The sequence below is a fragment of the Dromiciops gliroides genome, chromosome 5 (genome assembly GCF_019393635.1).
Source record: "Dromiciops gliroides isolate mDroGli1 chromosome 5, mDroGli1.pri, whole genome shotgun sequence".
Taxonomy (NCBI): domain Eukaryota; kingdom Metazoa; phylum Chordata; class Mammalia; order Microbiotheria; family Microbiotheriidae; genus Dromiciops; species Dromiciops gliroides.
The window spans coordinates 14230139-14247894 of NC_057865.1; the positions used below are offsets into that span (position 1 = coordinate 14230139).

The 17756-nt window shown below is 38.6% G+C and overlaps 1 protein-coding gene and 1 non-coding gene across 4 annotated transcripts in view; both read right to left on the minus strand.

Moving 5' to 3' along the window:
* Positions 1-17756, minus strand: part of FAM126A (family with sequence similarity 126 member A) — a 102576-nt gene that overhangs the window by 54170 nt on the left and 30650 nt on the right. For 2 of the 3 annotated variants that reach the window (XM_043968262.1, XM_043968264.1), the window contains exon 2: positions 1179-1257. In XM_043968262.1, the coding sequence (XP_043824197.1) occupies positions 1179-1229 (51 nt within the window). In that variant the 5' untranslated portion in view covers positions 1230-1257. Of the gene's footprint in view, positions 1-1178; positions 1258-17682; positions 17742-17756 lie in introns of all 3 variants that reach the window. The other variant, XM_043968263.1, reaches the window with a different exon arrangement.
* On the minus strand, positions 16352-16454 carry LOC122730219. Its single transcript, XR_006353422.1, has one exon. It is a non-coding gene; the product is annotated as a U6 spliceosomal RNA (small nuclear RNA).

The window sequence follows — 17756 nt, forward strand, 5'->3', positions numbered from 1 at the left end:
GTTTTCTCAATTGAATGCCATATATTCTCATTCTTAATCTTTCTTCCAATTAGTTTATTGATTTTGATCTTTTTGCTAACAAAGGTTCTATATTTTCTTTCTTTTTTTTTGTTTTTGGTTTTGTTTTTTGGTGAGGCAATTGGGGTTAAATGACTTGCCCAGGGTCACACAGCTAGTAAGTGTTAAGTGTCTGAGGCTGGATTTGAACTCGGGTCCTCCTGAATCCAGGGCTGGTGCTCTATCCACTGTGCCACCTAGCTGCCCCAGTTCTCTATTTTCTACTGACTACACTCTTGGACTTCATCACGGTCTCAAGACATTCACCCTTCTGCAAGACCACATCAACTTCCCCATGGCTACCCACTGCCCACTCCCCGCCCCAGGTCCCCCCAACCTCCATTTCGGAAGGTCACAGGGGTAAAGCATTTCCTCATTTCCTGCTCACTAAGCTCCTTTGGACTTCATCTCACTCCATGCCTTGAATCCTTCCCCTCTGAACCACCTTGTTTCTGTGAGTTGTTTTCTCTACTAGCTTGTGAGCTCCTGGAAGACAGGGCCTCTCTTTGTATCTATCCCAAGCAATGACCACAGTGCCTGACACATGGTAAGTACTGAACAAATGTTTATCAAAGATTATTTACTATTGACTTCCTTAGGAAGCTCTGTGTGGCAATCCCAGGCAATACACATGCTTTACAGTTGGTGACACTCATATATCATTATGTTTACACTACCAACATAGCAATGAGATTTAGAGAACAGGGCTTGATGGAAATGCGGGGAGGGGATGAGGATAGTTACTTAATTAAGAGTCAGAGTTTAAGTATCAGAGCTGGCAGGAGGAAAGACGAAGCTATTTCTTTCTATTGTTGTATGGTTAGTAACATCACTGGAGTTAGCTACAGAATTAGCAGTCTGTAGATGAATATTTCCTTATCCTTGTTGGTTATTCCTAGAATCAGCATAATACTGGTATGAGCGGGCAAAAATTAATTTATTTTGAACTAGAAGTGGGGGGAAAACCCCAAAGACAATGTTCATAGGAATTTTCTAGGCACACTCATGATTTAGACAATTAGTTTTGCTGAGATCACAACATCATAAGCAAAATGACAGCATTTAATTTGGAAATAAGGTTTATTTCTAGTATACTTCCATTAGTACACAGTAAACATTACCTTGAATTCTGATAACCATTCCTCCACAACCCCTTTTTCTGTCGTCAACATCTTTCCACATCTGTTCAAAGCTCTTCACCTAAAATGAATGGATAAAATTGTTAAAATTGAGTGTTCTCCCTGTAACAAATGAAAGTAGAAACAGTACAATTTTAAAGTTATCTCATTCCAAAAATTATATCGCGTTATTAAACATAATTACTTAATCCTTACCAAGGATCTACTTAGCAGCCAGAAACTATGCCCTGGAGTAAAATAACCTTTTAATCTCCTGAACATCTGGCCTTCCCCTACTCTCCCTATCTCAACTGGTGACTGTCCCAGCGGGCCGCTCTTTTGGGCAGGTCCCAGCCATGTCTTACTTCATTACCTACTTACTCCCTGGTCACCTTTTCCATTGCCTCAGCAGCCATCTTGCCGTGCTGCTTACACACCTTTGTACCACCCTCCATCACTTCCAGTTTGAGAACCGTGATCAAATCAACTGCTCCTGGTCCTAAGAGGGATAGTAGATCAAACAGCTCCTCTACGGCCCAACATAGACACAATCCCTTGAACCTTCTGACCAAAGTCCTCCAATGCAGGCACAACTTCCTCAGGCGTAGGTATTTTAGAGTAGGGACTACCTTTTTTTCATATTTGTATTTCCAGAATTTAGCACACAATAATACTTAAAGACAAGTTTTTTTTCACGTATTCACTATTAAGATGAATGTATATATACAAGAAGATGTTAGGATCCTGACAAAAGCATCAAAGTCACCCTGCACAAACCAATTTCAAAATTTTTCAGTAAGCTTCAATAATAACAGCTGCATGGCATATTATACATTTGTTTTCCCTTGATAACAATTTTACAATTCCAGAATTAATTGGGAGTTTAATGAAAATGGTAGGGGAAAAACACTGCAAGTACAAATGTATAAAAAGAAAAACATTTGCACAAAATTGATTTTGAAAAGAGTACTAATGAAATTTAACATATTTTAAAAAACAAATTTTAGTCCTTTGTGGCAGTGAAAACATCTTGCAAAACACTTTAAAAGTACTCTATGAAAAGACAAATGGCTTCTAGTGCCAGAAATTATGAGTTCTCTTTTGCCACATATGTGCCTCATTACCAGTGTACCCTATATTTGAATCCATCTTTCCATGGACATTGTATCTGGGGAATAGCAGTGATTTGGGGGAGAATGTCTTGTGCCCACTGTTCTTCCTTATACTATCCTAGTAATTTTTGGTTTTTGCTAAAAGCTAACTAAGAGTAGTGGCTTCTGCTCAAAGACAAGAACGCTGATTAGACCTCATGGGTTTGCAGTGCCTAGAATCCAGAGGCGCCTGCTATGCTCTAGAGGTCCAGCCCAGAAGTGCATGTGCAAGTTCTAAGAATAACCTAGAGAAAGCTATTAAATAGTTAAAACGCTGGAGAAAGACTGCTAAAAGTAGAGAGCAAAAAATCTAAAACAATGTTTTGGGAAATTTTCTATATAATTCCTTTTAAAATGAAATAGAACTTGATAGACAGTGGCAAAAAGTAAACTGAATAGAGCTAAATAATTATCTGAAGATATGAGGAGTGCGGTGCAATATCAGGTGCACAGAAAAAAAGAACTTCACAAAGTTCTGTTTTCCTAGGGAATAGCAAGGTTAATCTATGAGAAGAATTTAATAGTAGTTATTTTAGAGGCAAAGAAAGGCATTAGAGATTAGAACACACCTTTGAAGAAAAGTACCACACAACATGAATGGATTAATGAAAAGGCATCATTAAGAGCTTAGTGAATATGCCCGGCCCTGTGCTAAGTGCTGGGGATAAAAAGAAAGGCAGAAACAGCCCCTGCCCTCCAGGAGCTCACAGTCTAATGGGAGAGACACCATGAAAATGACAAGGTGTAAGGCTGATGAACACAAGAGATCATGGCAATAACCCCAGAGGGCAGGCAGCAGCGTTGGAGCTAGGAGGATATTAATTGAGACTTGAAGGAAAGTAGGGAAATCGGCAGGAGGAGGAGAGGGCTACAATTTCGAGCACAGGGAGGAGGACAGCCAGGGAAAGGCCTCCGAGTTGGGATATCAAGTGTCCTTTGTGAGGAACAGGAAGGAAGCAAGTGGCTGGGAACTGCAGAGGATGTGGGCAGGAAAGAAGGAGACTGGAGTGGTTGGAATGGACCAGGTTACGAACCGGAGAATTTTCTATCTGATTCTGGAGGCAAAAGGGCAGCACCTCTGTGTGTTGAATGGGGGACAGCACGGTCGGACCTGTAATTCAGGAATATCACCCTGATAGCAAGGCAGGCACACCCACAAGCAGCTATTGCAATAGCTCAGGCAGTAGGTGATAGGAGCACACCAGAGCGGGAGCTGTGTCACGAGAGAGGTGGAAATACACCAGACATGTTACAAAAGTAGGATCAACAAAATTGTTCAACATATTGGAGGGGGACAGCGGGGGGTGGGGGGGGGTGCGACAGGTAGAATGAGGAATTGAGGATGGCATTTAGTTTGGGAGCCTCAGCGAATGAGAAGATGGTGGTGTCCTTGACAGAAACAGGGAAGTCAAAAGAGAAGAAGGTTTGGGGGGAAAGATAACAAGTTCAGTTTTGGATAATCAGTTTTAGACATGCTGACTTTAAGATATGTTTGGGATAAGATCTGTATGGGCAGTTAAGTCATACAGTGGATAAAGCACCAGGCCTGGAGTCAGGAAGATCTGAATTCAAATCCAGCCTCAGACACTTTCTAGCTGTGTGTCCCTGGGTTAGTCACTTAAACTCCTATTTGCCTCATGTCCTCATCTGTAAAATGGGGACACACTGGAGAATGAAATGGAAAACCATTCTAGTATCTTTGCCAAGAAAATCCCATGGACAAAGTCTATGGAGTTACATAGAGTTGGACACAACTGAACAACAACAACAAATGGGATATTCAGTCTGAGATACCTAATAGGCAATTGGAGATGTAAAAATGAAGGCCAAGAGAGGTTGGGGTTGGATAGATGGAATTGAAAAAAAGTATAAAGATGATCATTGAATCCATAGGAGCTGATGAAATCATGAAACAAACAGCATAGAGAGAAAAGAGAAGACAGTTCAGGACAGAGCCTTGGTTAGTGGACATGACCTGCATGAAGATACAGTTGAGGAGAATGACAAAGTTAGGGCAGAGAATTAGGAGTAGAACTGAGGGAGAGAATTGTCACAAAAACCTAGAGTGAAGAATGTGTAAGAAGAGGGTAATCAGCAATGTCAGCAGCAGAAAGGCCAAGGACGAGGCCTCAGAAAAGGCCATTAAATTTGGAAATTAGGAGATCACTAGTAACTTTTAAGAGAACAGGTTTAGTTGAATTATAAAGTTAGAAGCCAGAGAGTTAAGAAGAGAGTGGGAGGAAAGGGACTCAAGGCAACCATTGTAAATCATTTTCTCAAGGATTTTAGCCATGAAAGGGAAGGGTGATACAGGACGATAGCTAGTGGTGATGGATGGATCAACGGAAGGCAGGAGGAGAAAGTAGTGTCGAGCATTTGGGGAATAAAGAGGTATAAAATAGCTACTTGGAGGGTCTGATAAATGGGCAAAATGAGGTCTTTTACTCTAGCTTTTTCAAAATGAGCAGCTAGGGTTTTTCTCAAATGAAAATTAAGGGAACAGAAGCATTACAACTTGGTTACTCGCTCTTCTAATACATCCTGTAATTTGACTAGGTCTGGAATTTCACTGAATCATAGAATCTGAAAGTTGGAAAGGACTTCTGCAGTCATCTAGTCCCACCCATATTTAAAGCTTTATGATCCAGTGGTTGTCTTATAAAGCACATGTAAACATATTCTTTTTTGTTTTCTTTTGTTTTGTTTGTTTTTGTGGAGCAATGAGGGTTAAGAGACTTGCCCAGAACCTGGAGGGTCTTACGTGAGCTGATGATGAGTGAGATGAGCAGAACCAGAAGAACATTGTACACAGTATCATCAACATTGAGTGTTGACCTACTGTGATAGACTAGATTCTTCTCACCAATGCAATGGTACAGAAGAGTTCCAGGGAACTCATGATAGAAGAGGATCTCCAAATCCAGGGAAAAAAAATAAAAAGAACTGTGGAGTATAGATGCTGATTGAACCATACTATTTCTTTTGTTTTGGGTGCTGTTGTTTTTTTCTTTCTATTTTGAGGTTTTGCATCACTGCTCTGATTTTTTCTCTTGTAACAGGATTAATGCAGAAATAGGATTAATGTTATTATGTGTGTATATATATATGTATATATCTATATCTATATGGATATGGATATGGATATATATATATATAGATATATATATAAAACCTATATCATATTACCTGCTGTCTAGGGGAGGGGGGAGGGAGGGGAGGGAGGGAGAAAAATCTGAAATTGTAAAGCTTGTATAAACAAAAGTTGAGAACTATCTTTACATGTAACAGAAAAAAATAAAATACCTTATACATAAAAAAATTAAATTAAATTAAAAAAAAAAAAAGAGACTTGCCCAGGGCCACACAGCTAGTGTCAAGTGTCTGAGGTCGCATTTGAACTCAGGTCCTCCTGAATCCAAGGCCAGTGCTTTATCCACTGCGCCACCTAGCTGCCCCATGTAAACATATTCTTAAAAATGGTTAAGACTTCTAACTAACTGTGTATGGCCCTAGAAGACTGTTAGAAGATAGATCTTTCTCTTCTCCTACTCTCCATTGTTAAGAGTGGCTTTTGTTAGATTGCTACACTGTGAAGAGTCTTTTAACAGGGATAAAATGACAATAAGAGTTGCAAGTTTCATACTTAAATGATTTTGTCATTAGAAGACAGCCAAGCTCTTGGAGGGCAGGGGGATAGGTGCACATTACATCTGAAAAACTTTGTCATACAGGAGTTTGTTACAGAATTTGTTAACTATATTACTGTATATCATCTTTCATTTTCAAATATGATGCTACTGACATCAATCACTATATCTCTAACATGAAGGTGTGCCTGAGAAGACAAGACTGAATTGAGTTTGTAAAATAGAAACAATCTACCCTCTCACCAAATGAATGGGGGAGGGAGAGAGGAAGGTGATTGTGAAGACAGGAATGGGGTTAAAGCTTTTCACCTTTTATTAATAAGCAGTGGGAGAATTTAATTCTTGCTGGCACAGTCAATGTGTTTCTACTATCCCCAGTCAGAAACAAGTTACAGTAGTAATCACTATAAAAATGACAGAGTAACTAAAGAGAAGTGGTTATCTGACCTACCCATTTAGAGAAAAGGAAGCAATGAGAAAGGACAGAAGCCAAAGATGGAGGGTTGGGTATATAAGAAACAAAATATGCAAAGAGGCAAAGATGATAACCCCACAGTTATCTAGTAAGAAGTATGACAAATTCTAATTTCATATGCATTATTATTTTAATGCTACATTCCCCAAACAGTAATTTAAATAATTTCAAAATAGATAATGAGAATCATTTCTACAAAATGAGAGTAAGTAACTATACCCAAAAGGCTATAAAACTGTGCAGACACTGACTCAGCAATACCATGATTAGGTCTATATCCCAAAGAGATCAAAGAAAAGGGAAAAGGACCCATATGTACAAAAATATTTATAACAGCTTTTTAGTGATGGCAAAGAATGCCTAAACAAGTTGTGGTATATGATGGTGATGGAATACTATTGTGATGTAAGAAATAAAGAAGGAGGTGGCTTCAAAAAACTTGGGAAGGCTTATATGAACTGATGCAAAGTGAAGTAAGTAGAACAAAGAGAACATTATACACAATAATGGCAATATTGTAATAATAATCAACTGTGAAAGATTTAGCTATTTTGATCCATACAATGATCCAAGACAATTCTAAAGGAGTCATGATGAAAAATGCTATCCACCTTCAGAGAGTAAAATAATGAATTCTTGGTGCAGATTAAAGCATTGTCCTTTCTTTTTTTGCAATATGGCTAATATGGAAGCATGTTTTGTGTGACTTATATGTGTAATGGATATTATATTGCTCTTCTCAATGGGTGAGGGAGGAGCTAGAAAGAGGAGGAGAATTTGGAATTCCAAAGAAAAAAATTAATGTTAAAAAAACTTCAAGTCTGAAGGATATGCCTAGCAAAGACTATGAGAGAGAATGTACTTGTTTCATAACGGTATAATCAACTACAACCAGAAAATAATAACATACTCTTTAAAATGATCGGGATGTCATGTAGCTAAAGCTCTGCGTTCTGAATGCCAGAGACCTGGGTGGAAGAGCTGCTACTATAACTAAGGTACCATATAAGTGGCCATCCCAGTCTGCACTGGAAGCCCTCTGAGGAAGGGCGCCCACCACTCCTCTGCATGGCTCACACCACTTAGAGGCAGTGCCAGCCTAAAGTGTCCTCTTTGCTCTTAGCTCTGCTCTAATCCAACAGATTGGATCTGAACAGATGACCAGATCAAATCTAATCCCCTCACATGTAGCAGCTCTTCAAATGCTTGCAGACAATTATGTCCAGCCCTGAGTCCTCTTTTCCAAGATAAGCATGCCCATTTCCTTCAACGGATCCTCGTGGCTCTTCACTATCCTGGTTACCTTTTTCATGGCCCTCATCAAGCAGCAAGGACTCGCCAACACCCTTCCAAAGTGGTGTGAGTCATGCAGAGGAGAGGTGGGTGCCTCTCCTTGGAGGGGCTTCCATCAGAGGCTGGATGGCCACTTATAGGGCTTCCCTGATGTGGTAAGTAGTTCCCTTACCATCACCCTTGCTTCTAGCCTGTCCCCCAGAGTCATCACTGGAGAAAGGGTCAGCCTTTCCCATCACCACCAATATCAACTGCCAACCCAATGAGCAGGAAAACTCATGAGCTTTGGGGAGTGTCAGCACCACCCAGAACACCAGTCCTCCATATCCCCTCAACCCCTGCCCTGCCCCCAGCCACCATCTAAGGAAGCAACCTCTGAAGATGCAGACTGGCATCTTTAGGCTACATACAGACACAGCTACTGAAGATCTGAGCAAAATTCTCATCTCCAAAATCCTTGACACTTCCGAATGGTTCCACCTAAGAAACGGATAGGATTTTATCAAGGGAAATGATATTAAAGAAGAGGCCTGATCATCAGCTTTGCTGCTGTACTCCAAGACAATGGGACCTTTCTATTTCACTTACAACTAACCTCTTCTGCAAGTGTGGCCTCCCCTATTAGTATGTCTTCCTTTTCAATCGTATTCTAAGCACTTAACACGGTGCCTTATAAACTTATCTGACTGTTAATGACCCCATGCATTATAGCACACCAATACTGTCCAGGGAGTTTTCTTGGCAAAGAGACCGAAGTGTTTTGCCATTTCTTTCTCCAGTAGATTAAGGCATCTGCTTTATAAAAAGTAAGCACTTAATTAAGTGTTTTTTCATTCCCTCATCTCATCTGAACCTCAAACAATCCTGTGATGTAGATGCTATTATTTTCCCTTTTCGCAAAGGAGGAAATAGTTTTCAAGAGGTTAAGTGATTTACCCAGAGTCACAAACTTTTAAGAGTCTGAGGCATAATTCAAATTTTGGTCTTCCTAAATTTTATTCCAGTACCTTGTTGTCTCAAATTAAAATCTCAGCAAACTATATCTATATCTATAGATATAGATTCTGCTCATCCATTATCTGCCAGTTCAGATTCACTCCCCAATTAAAAATTGGTCCCCACACTAGATAGCTGAACTTCCTGAACTACCCAGAGAAGGCCCTGGGCCCCTTTTTCTTCCCTCTATGTTCTCTCTCCTGGTGAGCTAAGTAGCAGCCAATGCCATTTGTCATCTCTATACTGATGACTCCCAAATCTCTCCATCTATGATGGAATATGGAGGAATCTTAGTAGAGAATTCTAATTTGGGTGTCATCAAGATGCTGAAGAGACCCAGGATTTAAAGTCACTTGTGGGACCTTGAACAAATTATGTAACCTTTCTAAAAATTTTTTTCTTTTTAATTAATTTTTTTCCTTTTCTTTTTCCTTTTTTTTTTTTTTTGCAGGGCAATGAAGGTTAAGTGACTTGCCCAAGGTCACACAGCTAGTAAGTATCAAATGTCTGAGGCTGCATTTGAACTCAGTTCCTCCTGAATCCAGGGCCGGTGCTCTATCCACTGCGCCACCTAGCTGCCCCCAAATTATGTAATCTTGCTGATACTCAATTTCCTCAAATATGAAATTAGGATCATCTAATTCCTACCTTATAGAGTTTTGAAAATCAAATGAGATAAATCCAAAAGCATTCTAAAAGAGTCAGCTTTGAGGTGCCATGGATACAGAGCTGGGCCTAGAATTGGGGAGACCTGAGTTCACATGCTTACTAGCTGTGGGACCTGGGTCCTCTGTCTCCCCAGTTTTCTCATCTATAAAATGGGGATAATAATACCACCTGCTTGCCCCAGCTGTTGTGAGGATCACAAACTTTAAAGCACTAGACCCCATCACACTGTGAGCTTCGTGAAAGCCTCTCTCCGTATCTCCAGCACACTGCCTGGCACACATTTTGCATTTAGTAAATGTTGATTGGCTGACTGAGCTGTAAGACATGAAGTCCTGTACGAGTGTTAATTAGAACTGACGCTCAGCTGCTCCCCTAAGAATTATTGCTTCATAACCAAAAGTCCTCTGAGTGACTGAATTTCTTCTTTCTCCTTTTTCCCATTATCTTCCCAATTTTACCTTGGACACCTATAACAATAAAACCTAAAATGCCATTTATACGGTGTTTTGAGGTTTGTAAAGCATTTTATCACACTGATTTCAAAATGTTCCTGTTAGGTAGGTGTTCTCTTTACTGATGAGGACCCCGAGACTCAGAAAGTTACAGTTATCTATCCATCTACTCACCCAACATAACAGCAAGAACATTGGGCTTGCCAAGAAGAACTAGACTGTGAACCTGGCCCTTCCATTAGCAGCCCATATTCCTCACTGGTGTTGGGTTCTCCTTTCTTCATCCACCCCTGGCAGAAGTGTTAGCGGAAAGAACTCCTGAAAACCTTAACAGCGTGCATTTATATAGCTCTGTATTATTGTGGTGGTGATCATCCTAACTGAATAATGTAGTTTTAATGTATTTACATTATTAATAGCGCTTCTCATATAATACTATATATCAAAATAAATAAAATGTTTCATTCTCTAGCAGTTCAACTATTCCAAATATTGACTACAAAATTTAAGCCAAAACAAAAAACGTTTGAATGTTCATTTCTGATGTATTTTGGTTTTGAAACTACGTCAAGGGGGCAGTTAGGTGGTACAATGGATAAAGCACTGGCCCTGGATTCAGGAGGACCTGAGTTCAAATGCGACCTCATACACTTGACACTTACCAGCTGTGTAACCCTGGGCAACTCACCTAACCCTCATTGCCCTGCAAAAAAGGAAAAGAAAAAAGAAAAAAAAGGAAAAACAAAGGGGAAAAAGGGGAAAAAAGGAAAACTACATCAAAGTGGCCAACATAAAACATTAACATAGCACATATTTCCAAACAGCTATAAGCATTTTTATTAATGTTTCAACCAATAAAAATTGCTAGTTGGCATTACCAATTGAAAAACTGTCACGAAATGGTTAAATTAATTGTAATAGTTTCACAATTGAATCAAAAGGAGAACGGTATATCTCTCAAATTGCTCAACTCAAATGGCTGTTCTTGGCCAGCAGTATGAATGTCAATTCCAAAATGATATCAAATTAAATTTTATGTAATCTTTTGGAAAGATACAAAAAAAGGCAGGCCTAAAAAGTTTTTTAGGGGAGTGTGATGGGTTCCAAATGAAAATCAATAATGTGGAAACTGCTAAGGTTACTATTCAAATCACAGTTTTAGTAAATTCCCATCTGCTTACTTATGCTTGTCCCCAACATAGGCCAAGCCACAAAACTGCCCTAGATTCTCCACCCACCTTCCCACCTACCCACCTCAGTTCAATTCAATCAGCAAGCATTTGTCAAATAGTTACTTTGTGCCCCATACTGAATGCTTGCTTTAGTAACCTCTGTAATCTCCCAAAGCTCCCTTCGACAAATGAAATCACCACAAGGCAATCCCACAAGTCTATCCTTGGATATCTTAACATTTCCAAGAATCCAAGTTATAAGGGATGGAGTTATAAAATGTTTGGTCCTACATACAGGTGAAGCAAAAATGCCCACCAGAGCCTTTCTCATAAAAAGTCCTACAAACTCCATTTAAAACTCTACACGGGAACAGCTAGGTGACCCAGTGGATAAAGCACCAGCTCTGGATTCAGGAGGACCTGAGTTCAAATCTGCCCTCTGACACTTAACTAGCTGTGTGACCCTGGGCAAGTCACTTAACCCCCATTGCCCTGCAAAACAAACAAACAAAAAACCCTCTCCAGACTTTGGGAACACACAACTTCCACTGAAGCTGCCCATTCTATTTTTGGACAGCTTTAATAATGAGAGACATTTTCCTAATATTGAACTGAAACATGCCACAGAATTTTCTCTCAAACAATATTTATCTAAAATCATAAGTTTCATACCTTGGGAAAAGGTTTAAGTGGCCTAAAAGAGAAAGAATATGGAAGCATGTTTTTAAAATACAAAACTTACCATCCAATACATACATAGATGCATGGTGAAAAGGGCACTCACTGCGTTTGCTGCAAAAGGACCCAAGCTACAAATTCCTGCTCTGCTATTTTACTGTCTCTGTAACCTCAGCTAAGTCCCCTTACCTGTAAAAAGAGGGTTAGACCAGGTGATTTCTACGTCTCCATCTGGCTCTAAACCTATAAGCCTATGAAATTACTCAGAACTGTCTGAGACAAGAACTACATTTAAGATGCTTAAGACTTTTGAACAATTCACTTTTCAAAACTTTTTAACAGGGAAAACTTCTTAAGAAAAGTGTTGGACACTTAACACTTACTAACTGTGTGACCCTGGGCAAGTCACTCAACCCTAATTGCCTCAGTAAAAAAACAAAAACAAAAACAAACAAAAAAAGAAAAGTGTTGAGAAAAAACTGACATTAAAAATGCAATCTAAAATGTGAGTGCATCATGGGAAAAATGGAAACTCCATGAGAGTGGAGCAAAGACTTATTAGAAGTGGCCCTATTGTTTGCTGCAGCAACTTTCCTCCTAGTGAGCCTCCCAGATGAGTGAATGACTAAGATCAATGCGGGGCAAGGAGAACATAAACTGCCAAAGTAAACCACATGCTCAACACAAAATAGAAAAAAGGATTAATAAGCTCTCTGTAGTATTTACAAAGACTCAGAAAGAAACTTCTTTTTTTTTAAATAATAATAAATATTTTTATTTCAAGCTTTGAGTTCCAAATTCTATTTCCTCCTTCCCTCCCTCTCCCCCTCCCTCCCTGAGGTGGTAAGCAATCAGATATGGGTTATACATGTGCAGTTATGTAAAACATGACCATATTAGTCATTTTGTATAAGAAAATTTGAATAAAAGAAAAAATGAAAGAAAATAAAAAATAACATGCTTCAGTCTGCGTTCCATCAATATCACTTCTTTCTTTGGAGGTGGATACTATGCTTCATCATTAGTCCTTTAGGATTATCTTGGATCATTGGATTGCTGAGAATAGTAAAGTCATTCACAGTTTTTCATCAAACAGTATTGCCATCACTGTGCACAATGTTCTCCTGCTTCTGCTCACTTCACTATACATGAGTTCATATAAGCCTTTCTGATATTGTCCTGTTTGTCATTTCTTGTAGCCCAATAATATTCCATCACTATCATATACCACAGCGTGTTTGGCCATTCCCCAATGGATGGGCATCCCTTTGATTTCCAATTCCTAGCCACCACAAAAAGAGCTGGTGTAAATATTTTTGTACAAATAGGTCTTTTTCTCTTTTGGGGGGTGTCTCTGAGATATAACCCTAGCATGGTAATGCTGGATCAAAGGATATCAGAAGAAACTTCTATGATTGCCAAGCAAACTCCTATGAATTCATCTATAAATGTTTTCTTAAACCACTAACATACAAGGAAAACCAGAGCAGAAAGTGATTTTGTCATTTTGGAGCATGTATAAATATCAATTAAGCAAACTATACAATAAGCATTTATTAAGTACTTACTAGGTACCAAGCACTCTAGATAAAAAGAAAAATTGAGAAACAGTTCCTGACCTTGTGGCCTTCTTACCAAGAAAGAAAGAATTCCTGCCAACAAGAAGTTTACATTCTAACCCAAAGAGGAGTAAGTATCAACACATGTAAAGCATAAAAATAAAGCAAATAAAAACAAATACATGCAAAGTAATTTAATACAAGGTCATCTGAGGGTCACAAAAGAATGTGAACAGAAGATGGTGCTTGAGCTAGAAAATGGGCCTCAATTTCCATCTCTGTAGAATGATGATTTAGGAGGTCTCTTCTAGTTCTAACTATGAAAGTGCAACAGGAATTCCTGGGGACTCAAAAAAGAAACACATACACAGACCTCAAAACATACACTTTGTTCTCCTTATATCTATTTTTACAAGGGACAATAATCTCAAATCTTTCCAGACTGTGATTTCAGTCTTGGTAATGGAAGTTAAAAAGAACGATTTTTCAATTTTAAAAAAACTTATAGCATTTAAAATTCAATCTTCCTGGGTAAATAAATGAGCTAGGTAATGACAATGATTTCCCAGAAGCTGAGAAGGAAGCTACCAAGAAGCCAGTTTATTTCTTTTCAAACTCACAATAATTACAGTGCTGATTTTTAAATTAGTGCTGTTGAAGTATAGGCAACACTAATTTGAATTTCAATTATCAACCACAAGTAATGTTTGTTTATTTGGTGGAAATGTAATGGCTTGAAACTGTTATTCCCCATCTAAAATTCAATTTTCATGATGTTAAAAGTATTTGTATGTTTGTGATATAAAAATCCAAATGTATTGAGTTTATATTTTATAATTTATATTAAGGAAGCTTTAAATCATTAAACAGGCATACAATTTCATCAATTTTTTTTAAACAAAAAGTGTAGTTGTTTGACATAACCTTATAGAAGATGGTTTTTCTAAATAGAAAACATCTATATTTCCAAACAGTGTGTTTTAATTTTTTAAAATTTGGTATGTGACAAAATTGGAAAATGAGTAAAACGCAGCTTCATTTCTTAAAGCTAATTAAGGAAGATACTTGAAGTCACTGGGAAGGGCAAGATTGCTGTGACCTCAGAAATCTCTTCCGCAGTGACCTCCCTACCCCTAGAGCGATCACCAGAGAGATGCAGTCCAATCTCTTCATTTTACAAGATGAGCAAAGGGCGGTGAGTAGAGCGAGGCTCCCCAGGGCCTCTGACTCCAATTCCAGTCCTTTTTTCTCCCCTAACACTGACTCTCAATTTAACATGTTAGAAAAAAATTGTGGACCATTTTTGATTCTCCACATCAGGATGCTATTATTAACAAAAAACCATTCGTACTGTTTATTAGTTAAATAAAACAAAAATTTTAAAGTTTCATTTTAAATATCATAGATATTTTTCTTCAACACGAAAATTATTTTAATAAAATAGCTTTCAAAATATTATATAAGTCAAATAAATCTTAAAATAAAAAGTAGAACATTTCATTCTACCCGAGTTGAAAATGCCTATCAAACTCCAAGCTAGAGATGTCCAGCAGGCAGTTGATAATACGAGACTATAGCTCAGAAGAAATACTGATAAAAGATTTGGGGTGGCATCTGCAGAGAGATGATCTTTGAACTTGTAGAAGTTGATGAGATGACTAAGAGGGTATAAAGAATGAGGAGGACCCAGAACATAGCTCTGGTGTATACCCACTCATACAGGGCACTACATGGGTGATGAACCCAGAAAAAGTTGACTGAGTAGTAGTCAGTCAGATCAGCTGGAAAAGCAGCAGGAGAGAGAACAGGGTCACAAAACTGAGGGATGAGCCAACACCCAGGAGGATAGCACAGTCAGCGTTCACTACAAAGAGGTAAAAACTAACTGGACTTAGAAAAGAACATCATTTTTAACAACTAAGAAATATCTGGTAACTGTAGTTAAAAGCAGTTTCAGTCCAGGAGGAGAGTCATAAGCCACTTCCAAAAGTGGAAAATGAAGAAAAAGTTTTCTTATTTTGGACTATATCCTGTTTACCCTAACAGCTGTTCCATCATGAAGACTCCACTCCCCCCTCCCTGCCCCCCCAGGGAAAAGGAACTATTTGTACAAAAATATTTCAAGCAGCTCTTTTTGTGATGGCAAAGAATTGGAAATCAAGAGGATGCTCATGAATTGGGGAATGACTAAACAAGCTGTGGTATATGATTGTAATGGAATATTATTGTTCTATAAGAAATGACAAACAGGATGATTTCAGAAAAACCTGGAAAGACTTACATGAACTGATGCAAAGTGAAGTTAACAGAACCAGGAGAATATTATACATTAACAGCAATATAGTATGATGAACTGTGAATGACTTAACTATTCTCAGTGATACAATGATCCAAGACAATCCCAAAAGATTCATGATGAAGCATGCTATCCACACCTCCAGAGAAAGAACAGATACTATCTGAATATAGACTGAAACATGCTATTTTTCATTTTCATCCTTTCTTTCCTTCTTTTTTTTAATTCAAGTCTTGTACAAAATGACTAATATGGAAATATTTTACATGATTGCACATGTATAAACTACATCAGATTGCTTACTGTCTTAGGGAAGAAGAGATAGAATTTGGAACTCAATTTTTAAAAAAATGTTAAAAATTGTTTTTAACATATAATTGAATGAAAATAAAATATTACATTTAAAAAAATACTTTTTTTTTGCCCCCAATCCCTTTTCCCTGCTACCTATCCTTATATTCTCTATAGTAATTCTGTTCTTTGTTGTTGTTCAGTCGTTTCAGTCATATCCGACTTTTCATTACCCCATTTTGAGATTTTCTTGGCAAAGATATTGAAGTAGTTTGCCATTTCCTTCTCCAGATCATTTTACAGATGAGGAAACTGAGGTAAACAGGGTTAAGTGACTTGCCTAGGGTCACAAAGCTAGTAAGTGTCTGAGACCAGATTCGATCTCGGAGTCTTCCTGATTGTAAGCCCTGTGCTCTATTCACTATGCTACCTAGTTGCCCCATTTCTAGTTTTACCCCTCCCTCAATCTCTATGCTCTTTCACCCGCTTCTTCTGTTGTGCACCCTGTAATCTCCATACTACTGTGTGTCATCCTTGCACAGGGGCCATGCTAATCTTCTATTGTTCCAATTTTAGTATATGTGCTGGCAAAGCTAGCACATCTCCACACTATTGTTAATAAAATTCCTTCTTCTTTATTTCACAAACCTTCTATCTTCTGATTTTAACTTTAGAATGGTTTTTCTTTAAAGACTATGCATCCCTTTACAATCTGGATCTTGACAATTAAACAAGGGATGAGACTCCACTCTTGAAGCCTTTGGCCCCTTCTCTTTCCCACTATTTTTGCCTTAATCTTTAACAGTCACCTTCATCATGGAAAAGCCTTCTCTTTTCCTGAGCCACAAATGTTGTTGGAAGAAGTCAAAAAATAGTGTTATCGAAGTGTAGCTAAGCTCTCACCCCTCCACAGTCCTCCTTTTATTCATCTCTCATTGAGGCATGCTCTTGAACCCCTCTTTTACCATCTCTCCCAGGGGGTGATCCAGAGTCCCCTTTCTAAGCAAAGATACTCCTGCTTATTACCTCACTCCAAATGTTCACTAATCTTGCCTCCCTTTTTTCACTGTTCCATATCCTTCTCCCTTCAAAACTCACGACAAACATTAGGATTAACAACTGCCTTTTCTGATCCATTTTCTTCTTTCCTTGTTATTCTATTCTTTTACACACTGTGAGGCTCACTCTAAAACCACTCTCTTCACTACACTGGATTGAAGTGAAACTCAGTCCTTTGGCCATTTTAGGCCAAAGATGTCCTCGCTTGGCTTTTACCAACTAAATGGAATACCAGCCCCAGGGGCTCCTTTTCCACTTATGGAATTTACTCATCTAGGCCACTCCCACCCCTCTCTTGCCCCAGTGCAAATCATAGCTGCTCGGTCTGTTGAGATGGTCTGTGGCTACTCACACTAGGAGACTAGTGATCTGCTTCTTCTCCAGAAAGTCTGATTTGGAACCCTAAGACAAGTTTGGCATTTTTTTCAAGCCCTAAGCCTAAGAATCTAAATGAATTTCACCGGTGGGCGTAGTTTTCTGAACAACAACTAAAAAAGAAAATTAAATTCCCTCTGCTCTAAGAACTACAAGGTATGATGGAAAGGCTTTCTTTCAGATGAACAGACTTTTTTTCTCTGAAGGGAACTGGTTCTCAGATACCCATTTCGAGAGTGCTAACAGATCGAGTGGTCCTCTCCACTACCAGTCCAACATTTAATGATAGTATTTATATAAAACAGAACATTCATTTTTACCTGTTGCCCTATCTTCTCTTTAAAGTACGTCATCTTGTCAAAAGACATGAAATGAAGCTGGCTGGGGCTCTTACCTATTGAAACACGGAACCTTAGAGCTAGAAGGAACTTCACACTTCATCAAGGTCAGCCCCTGCAGCACAAGTTC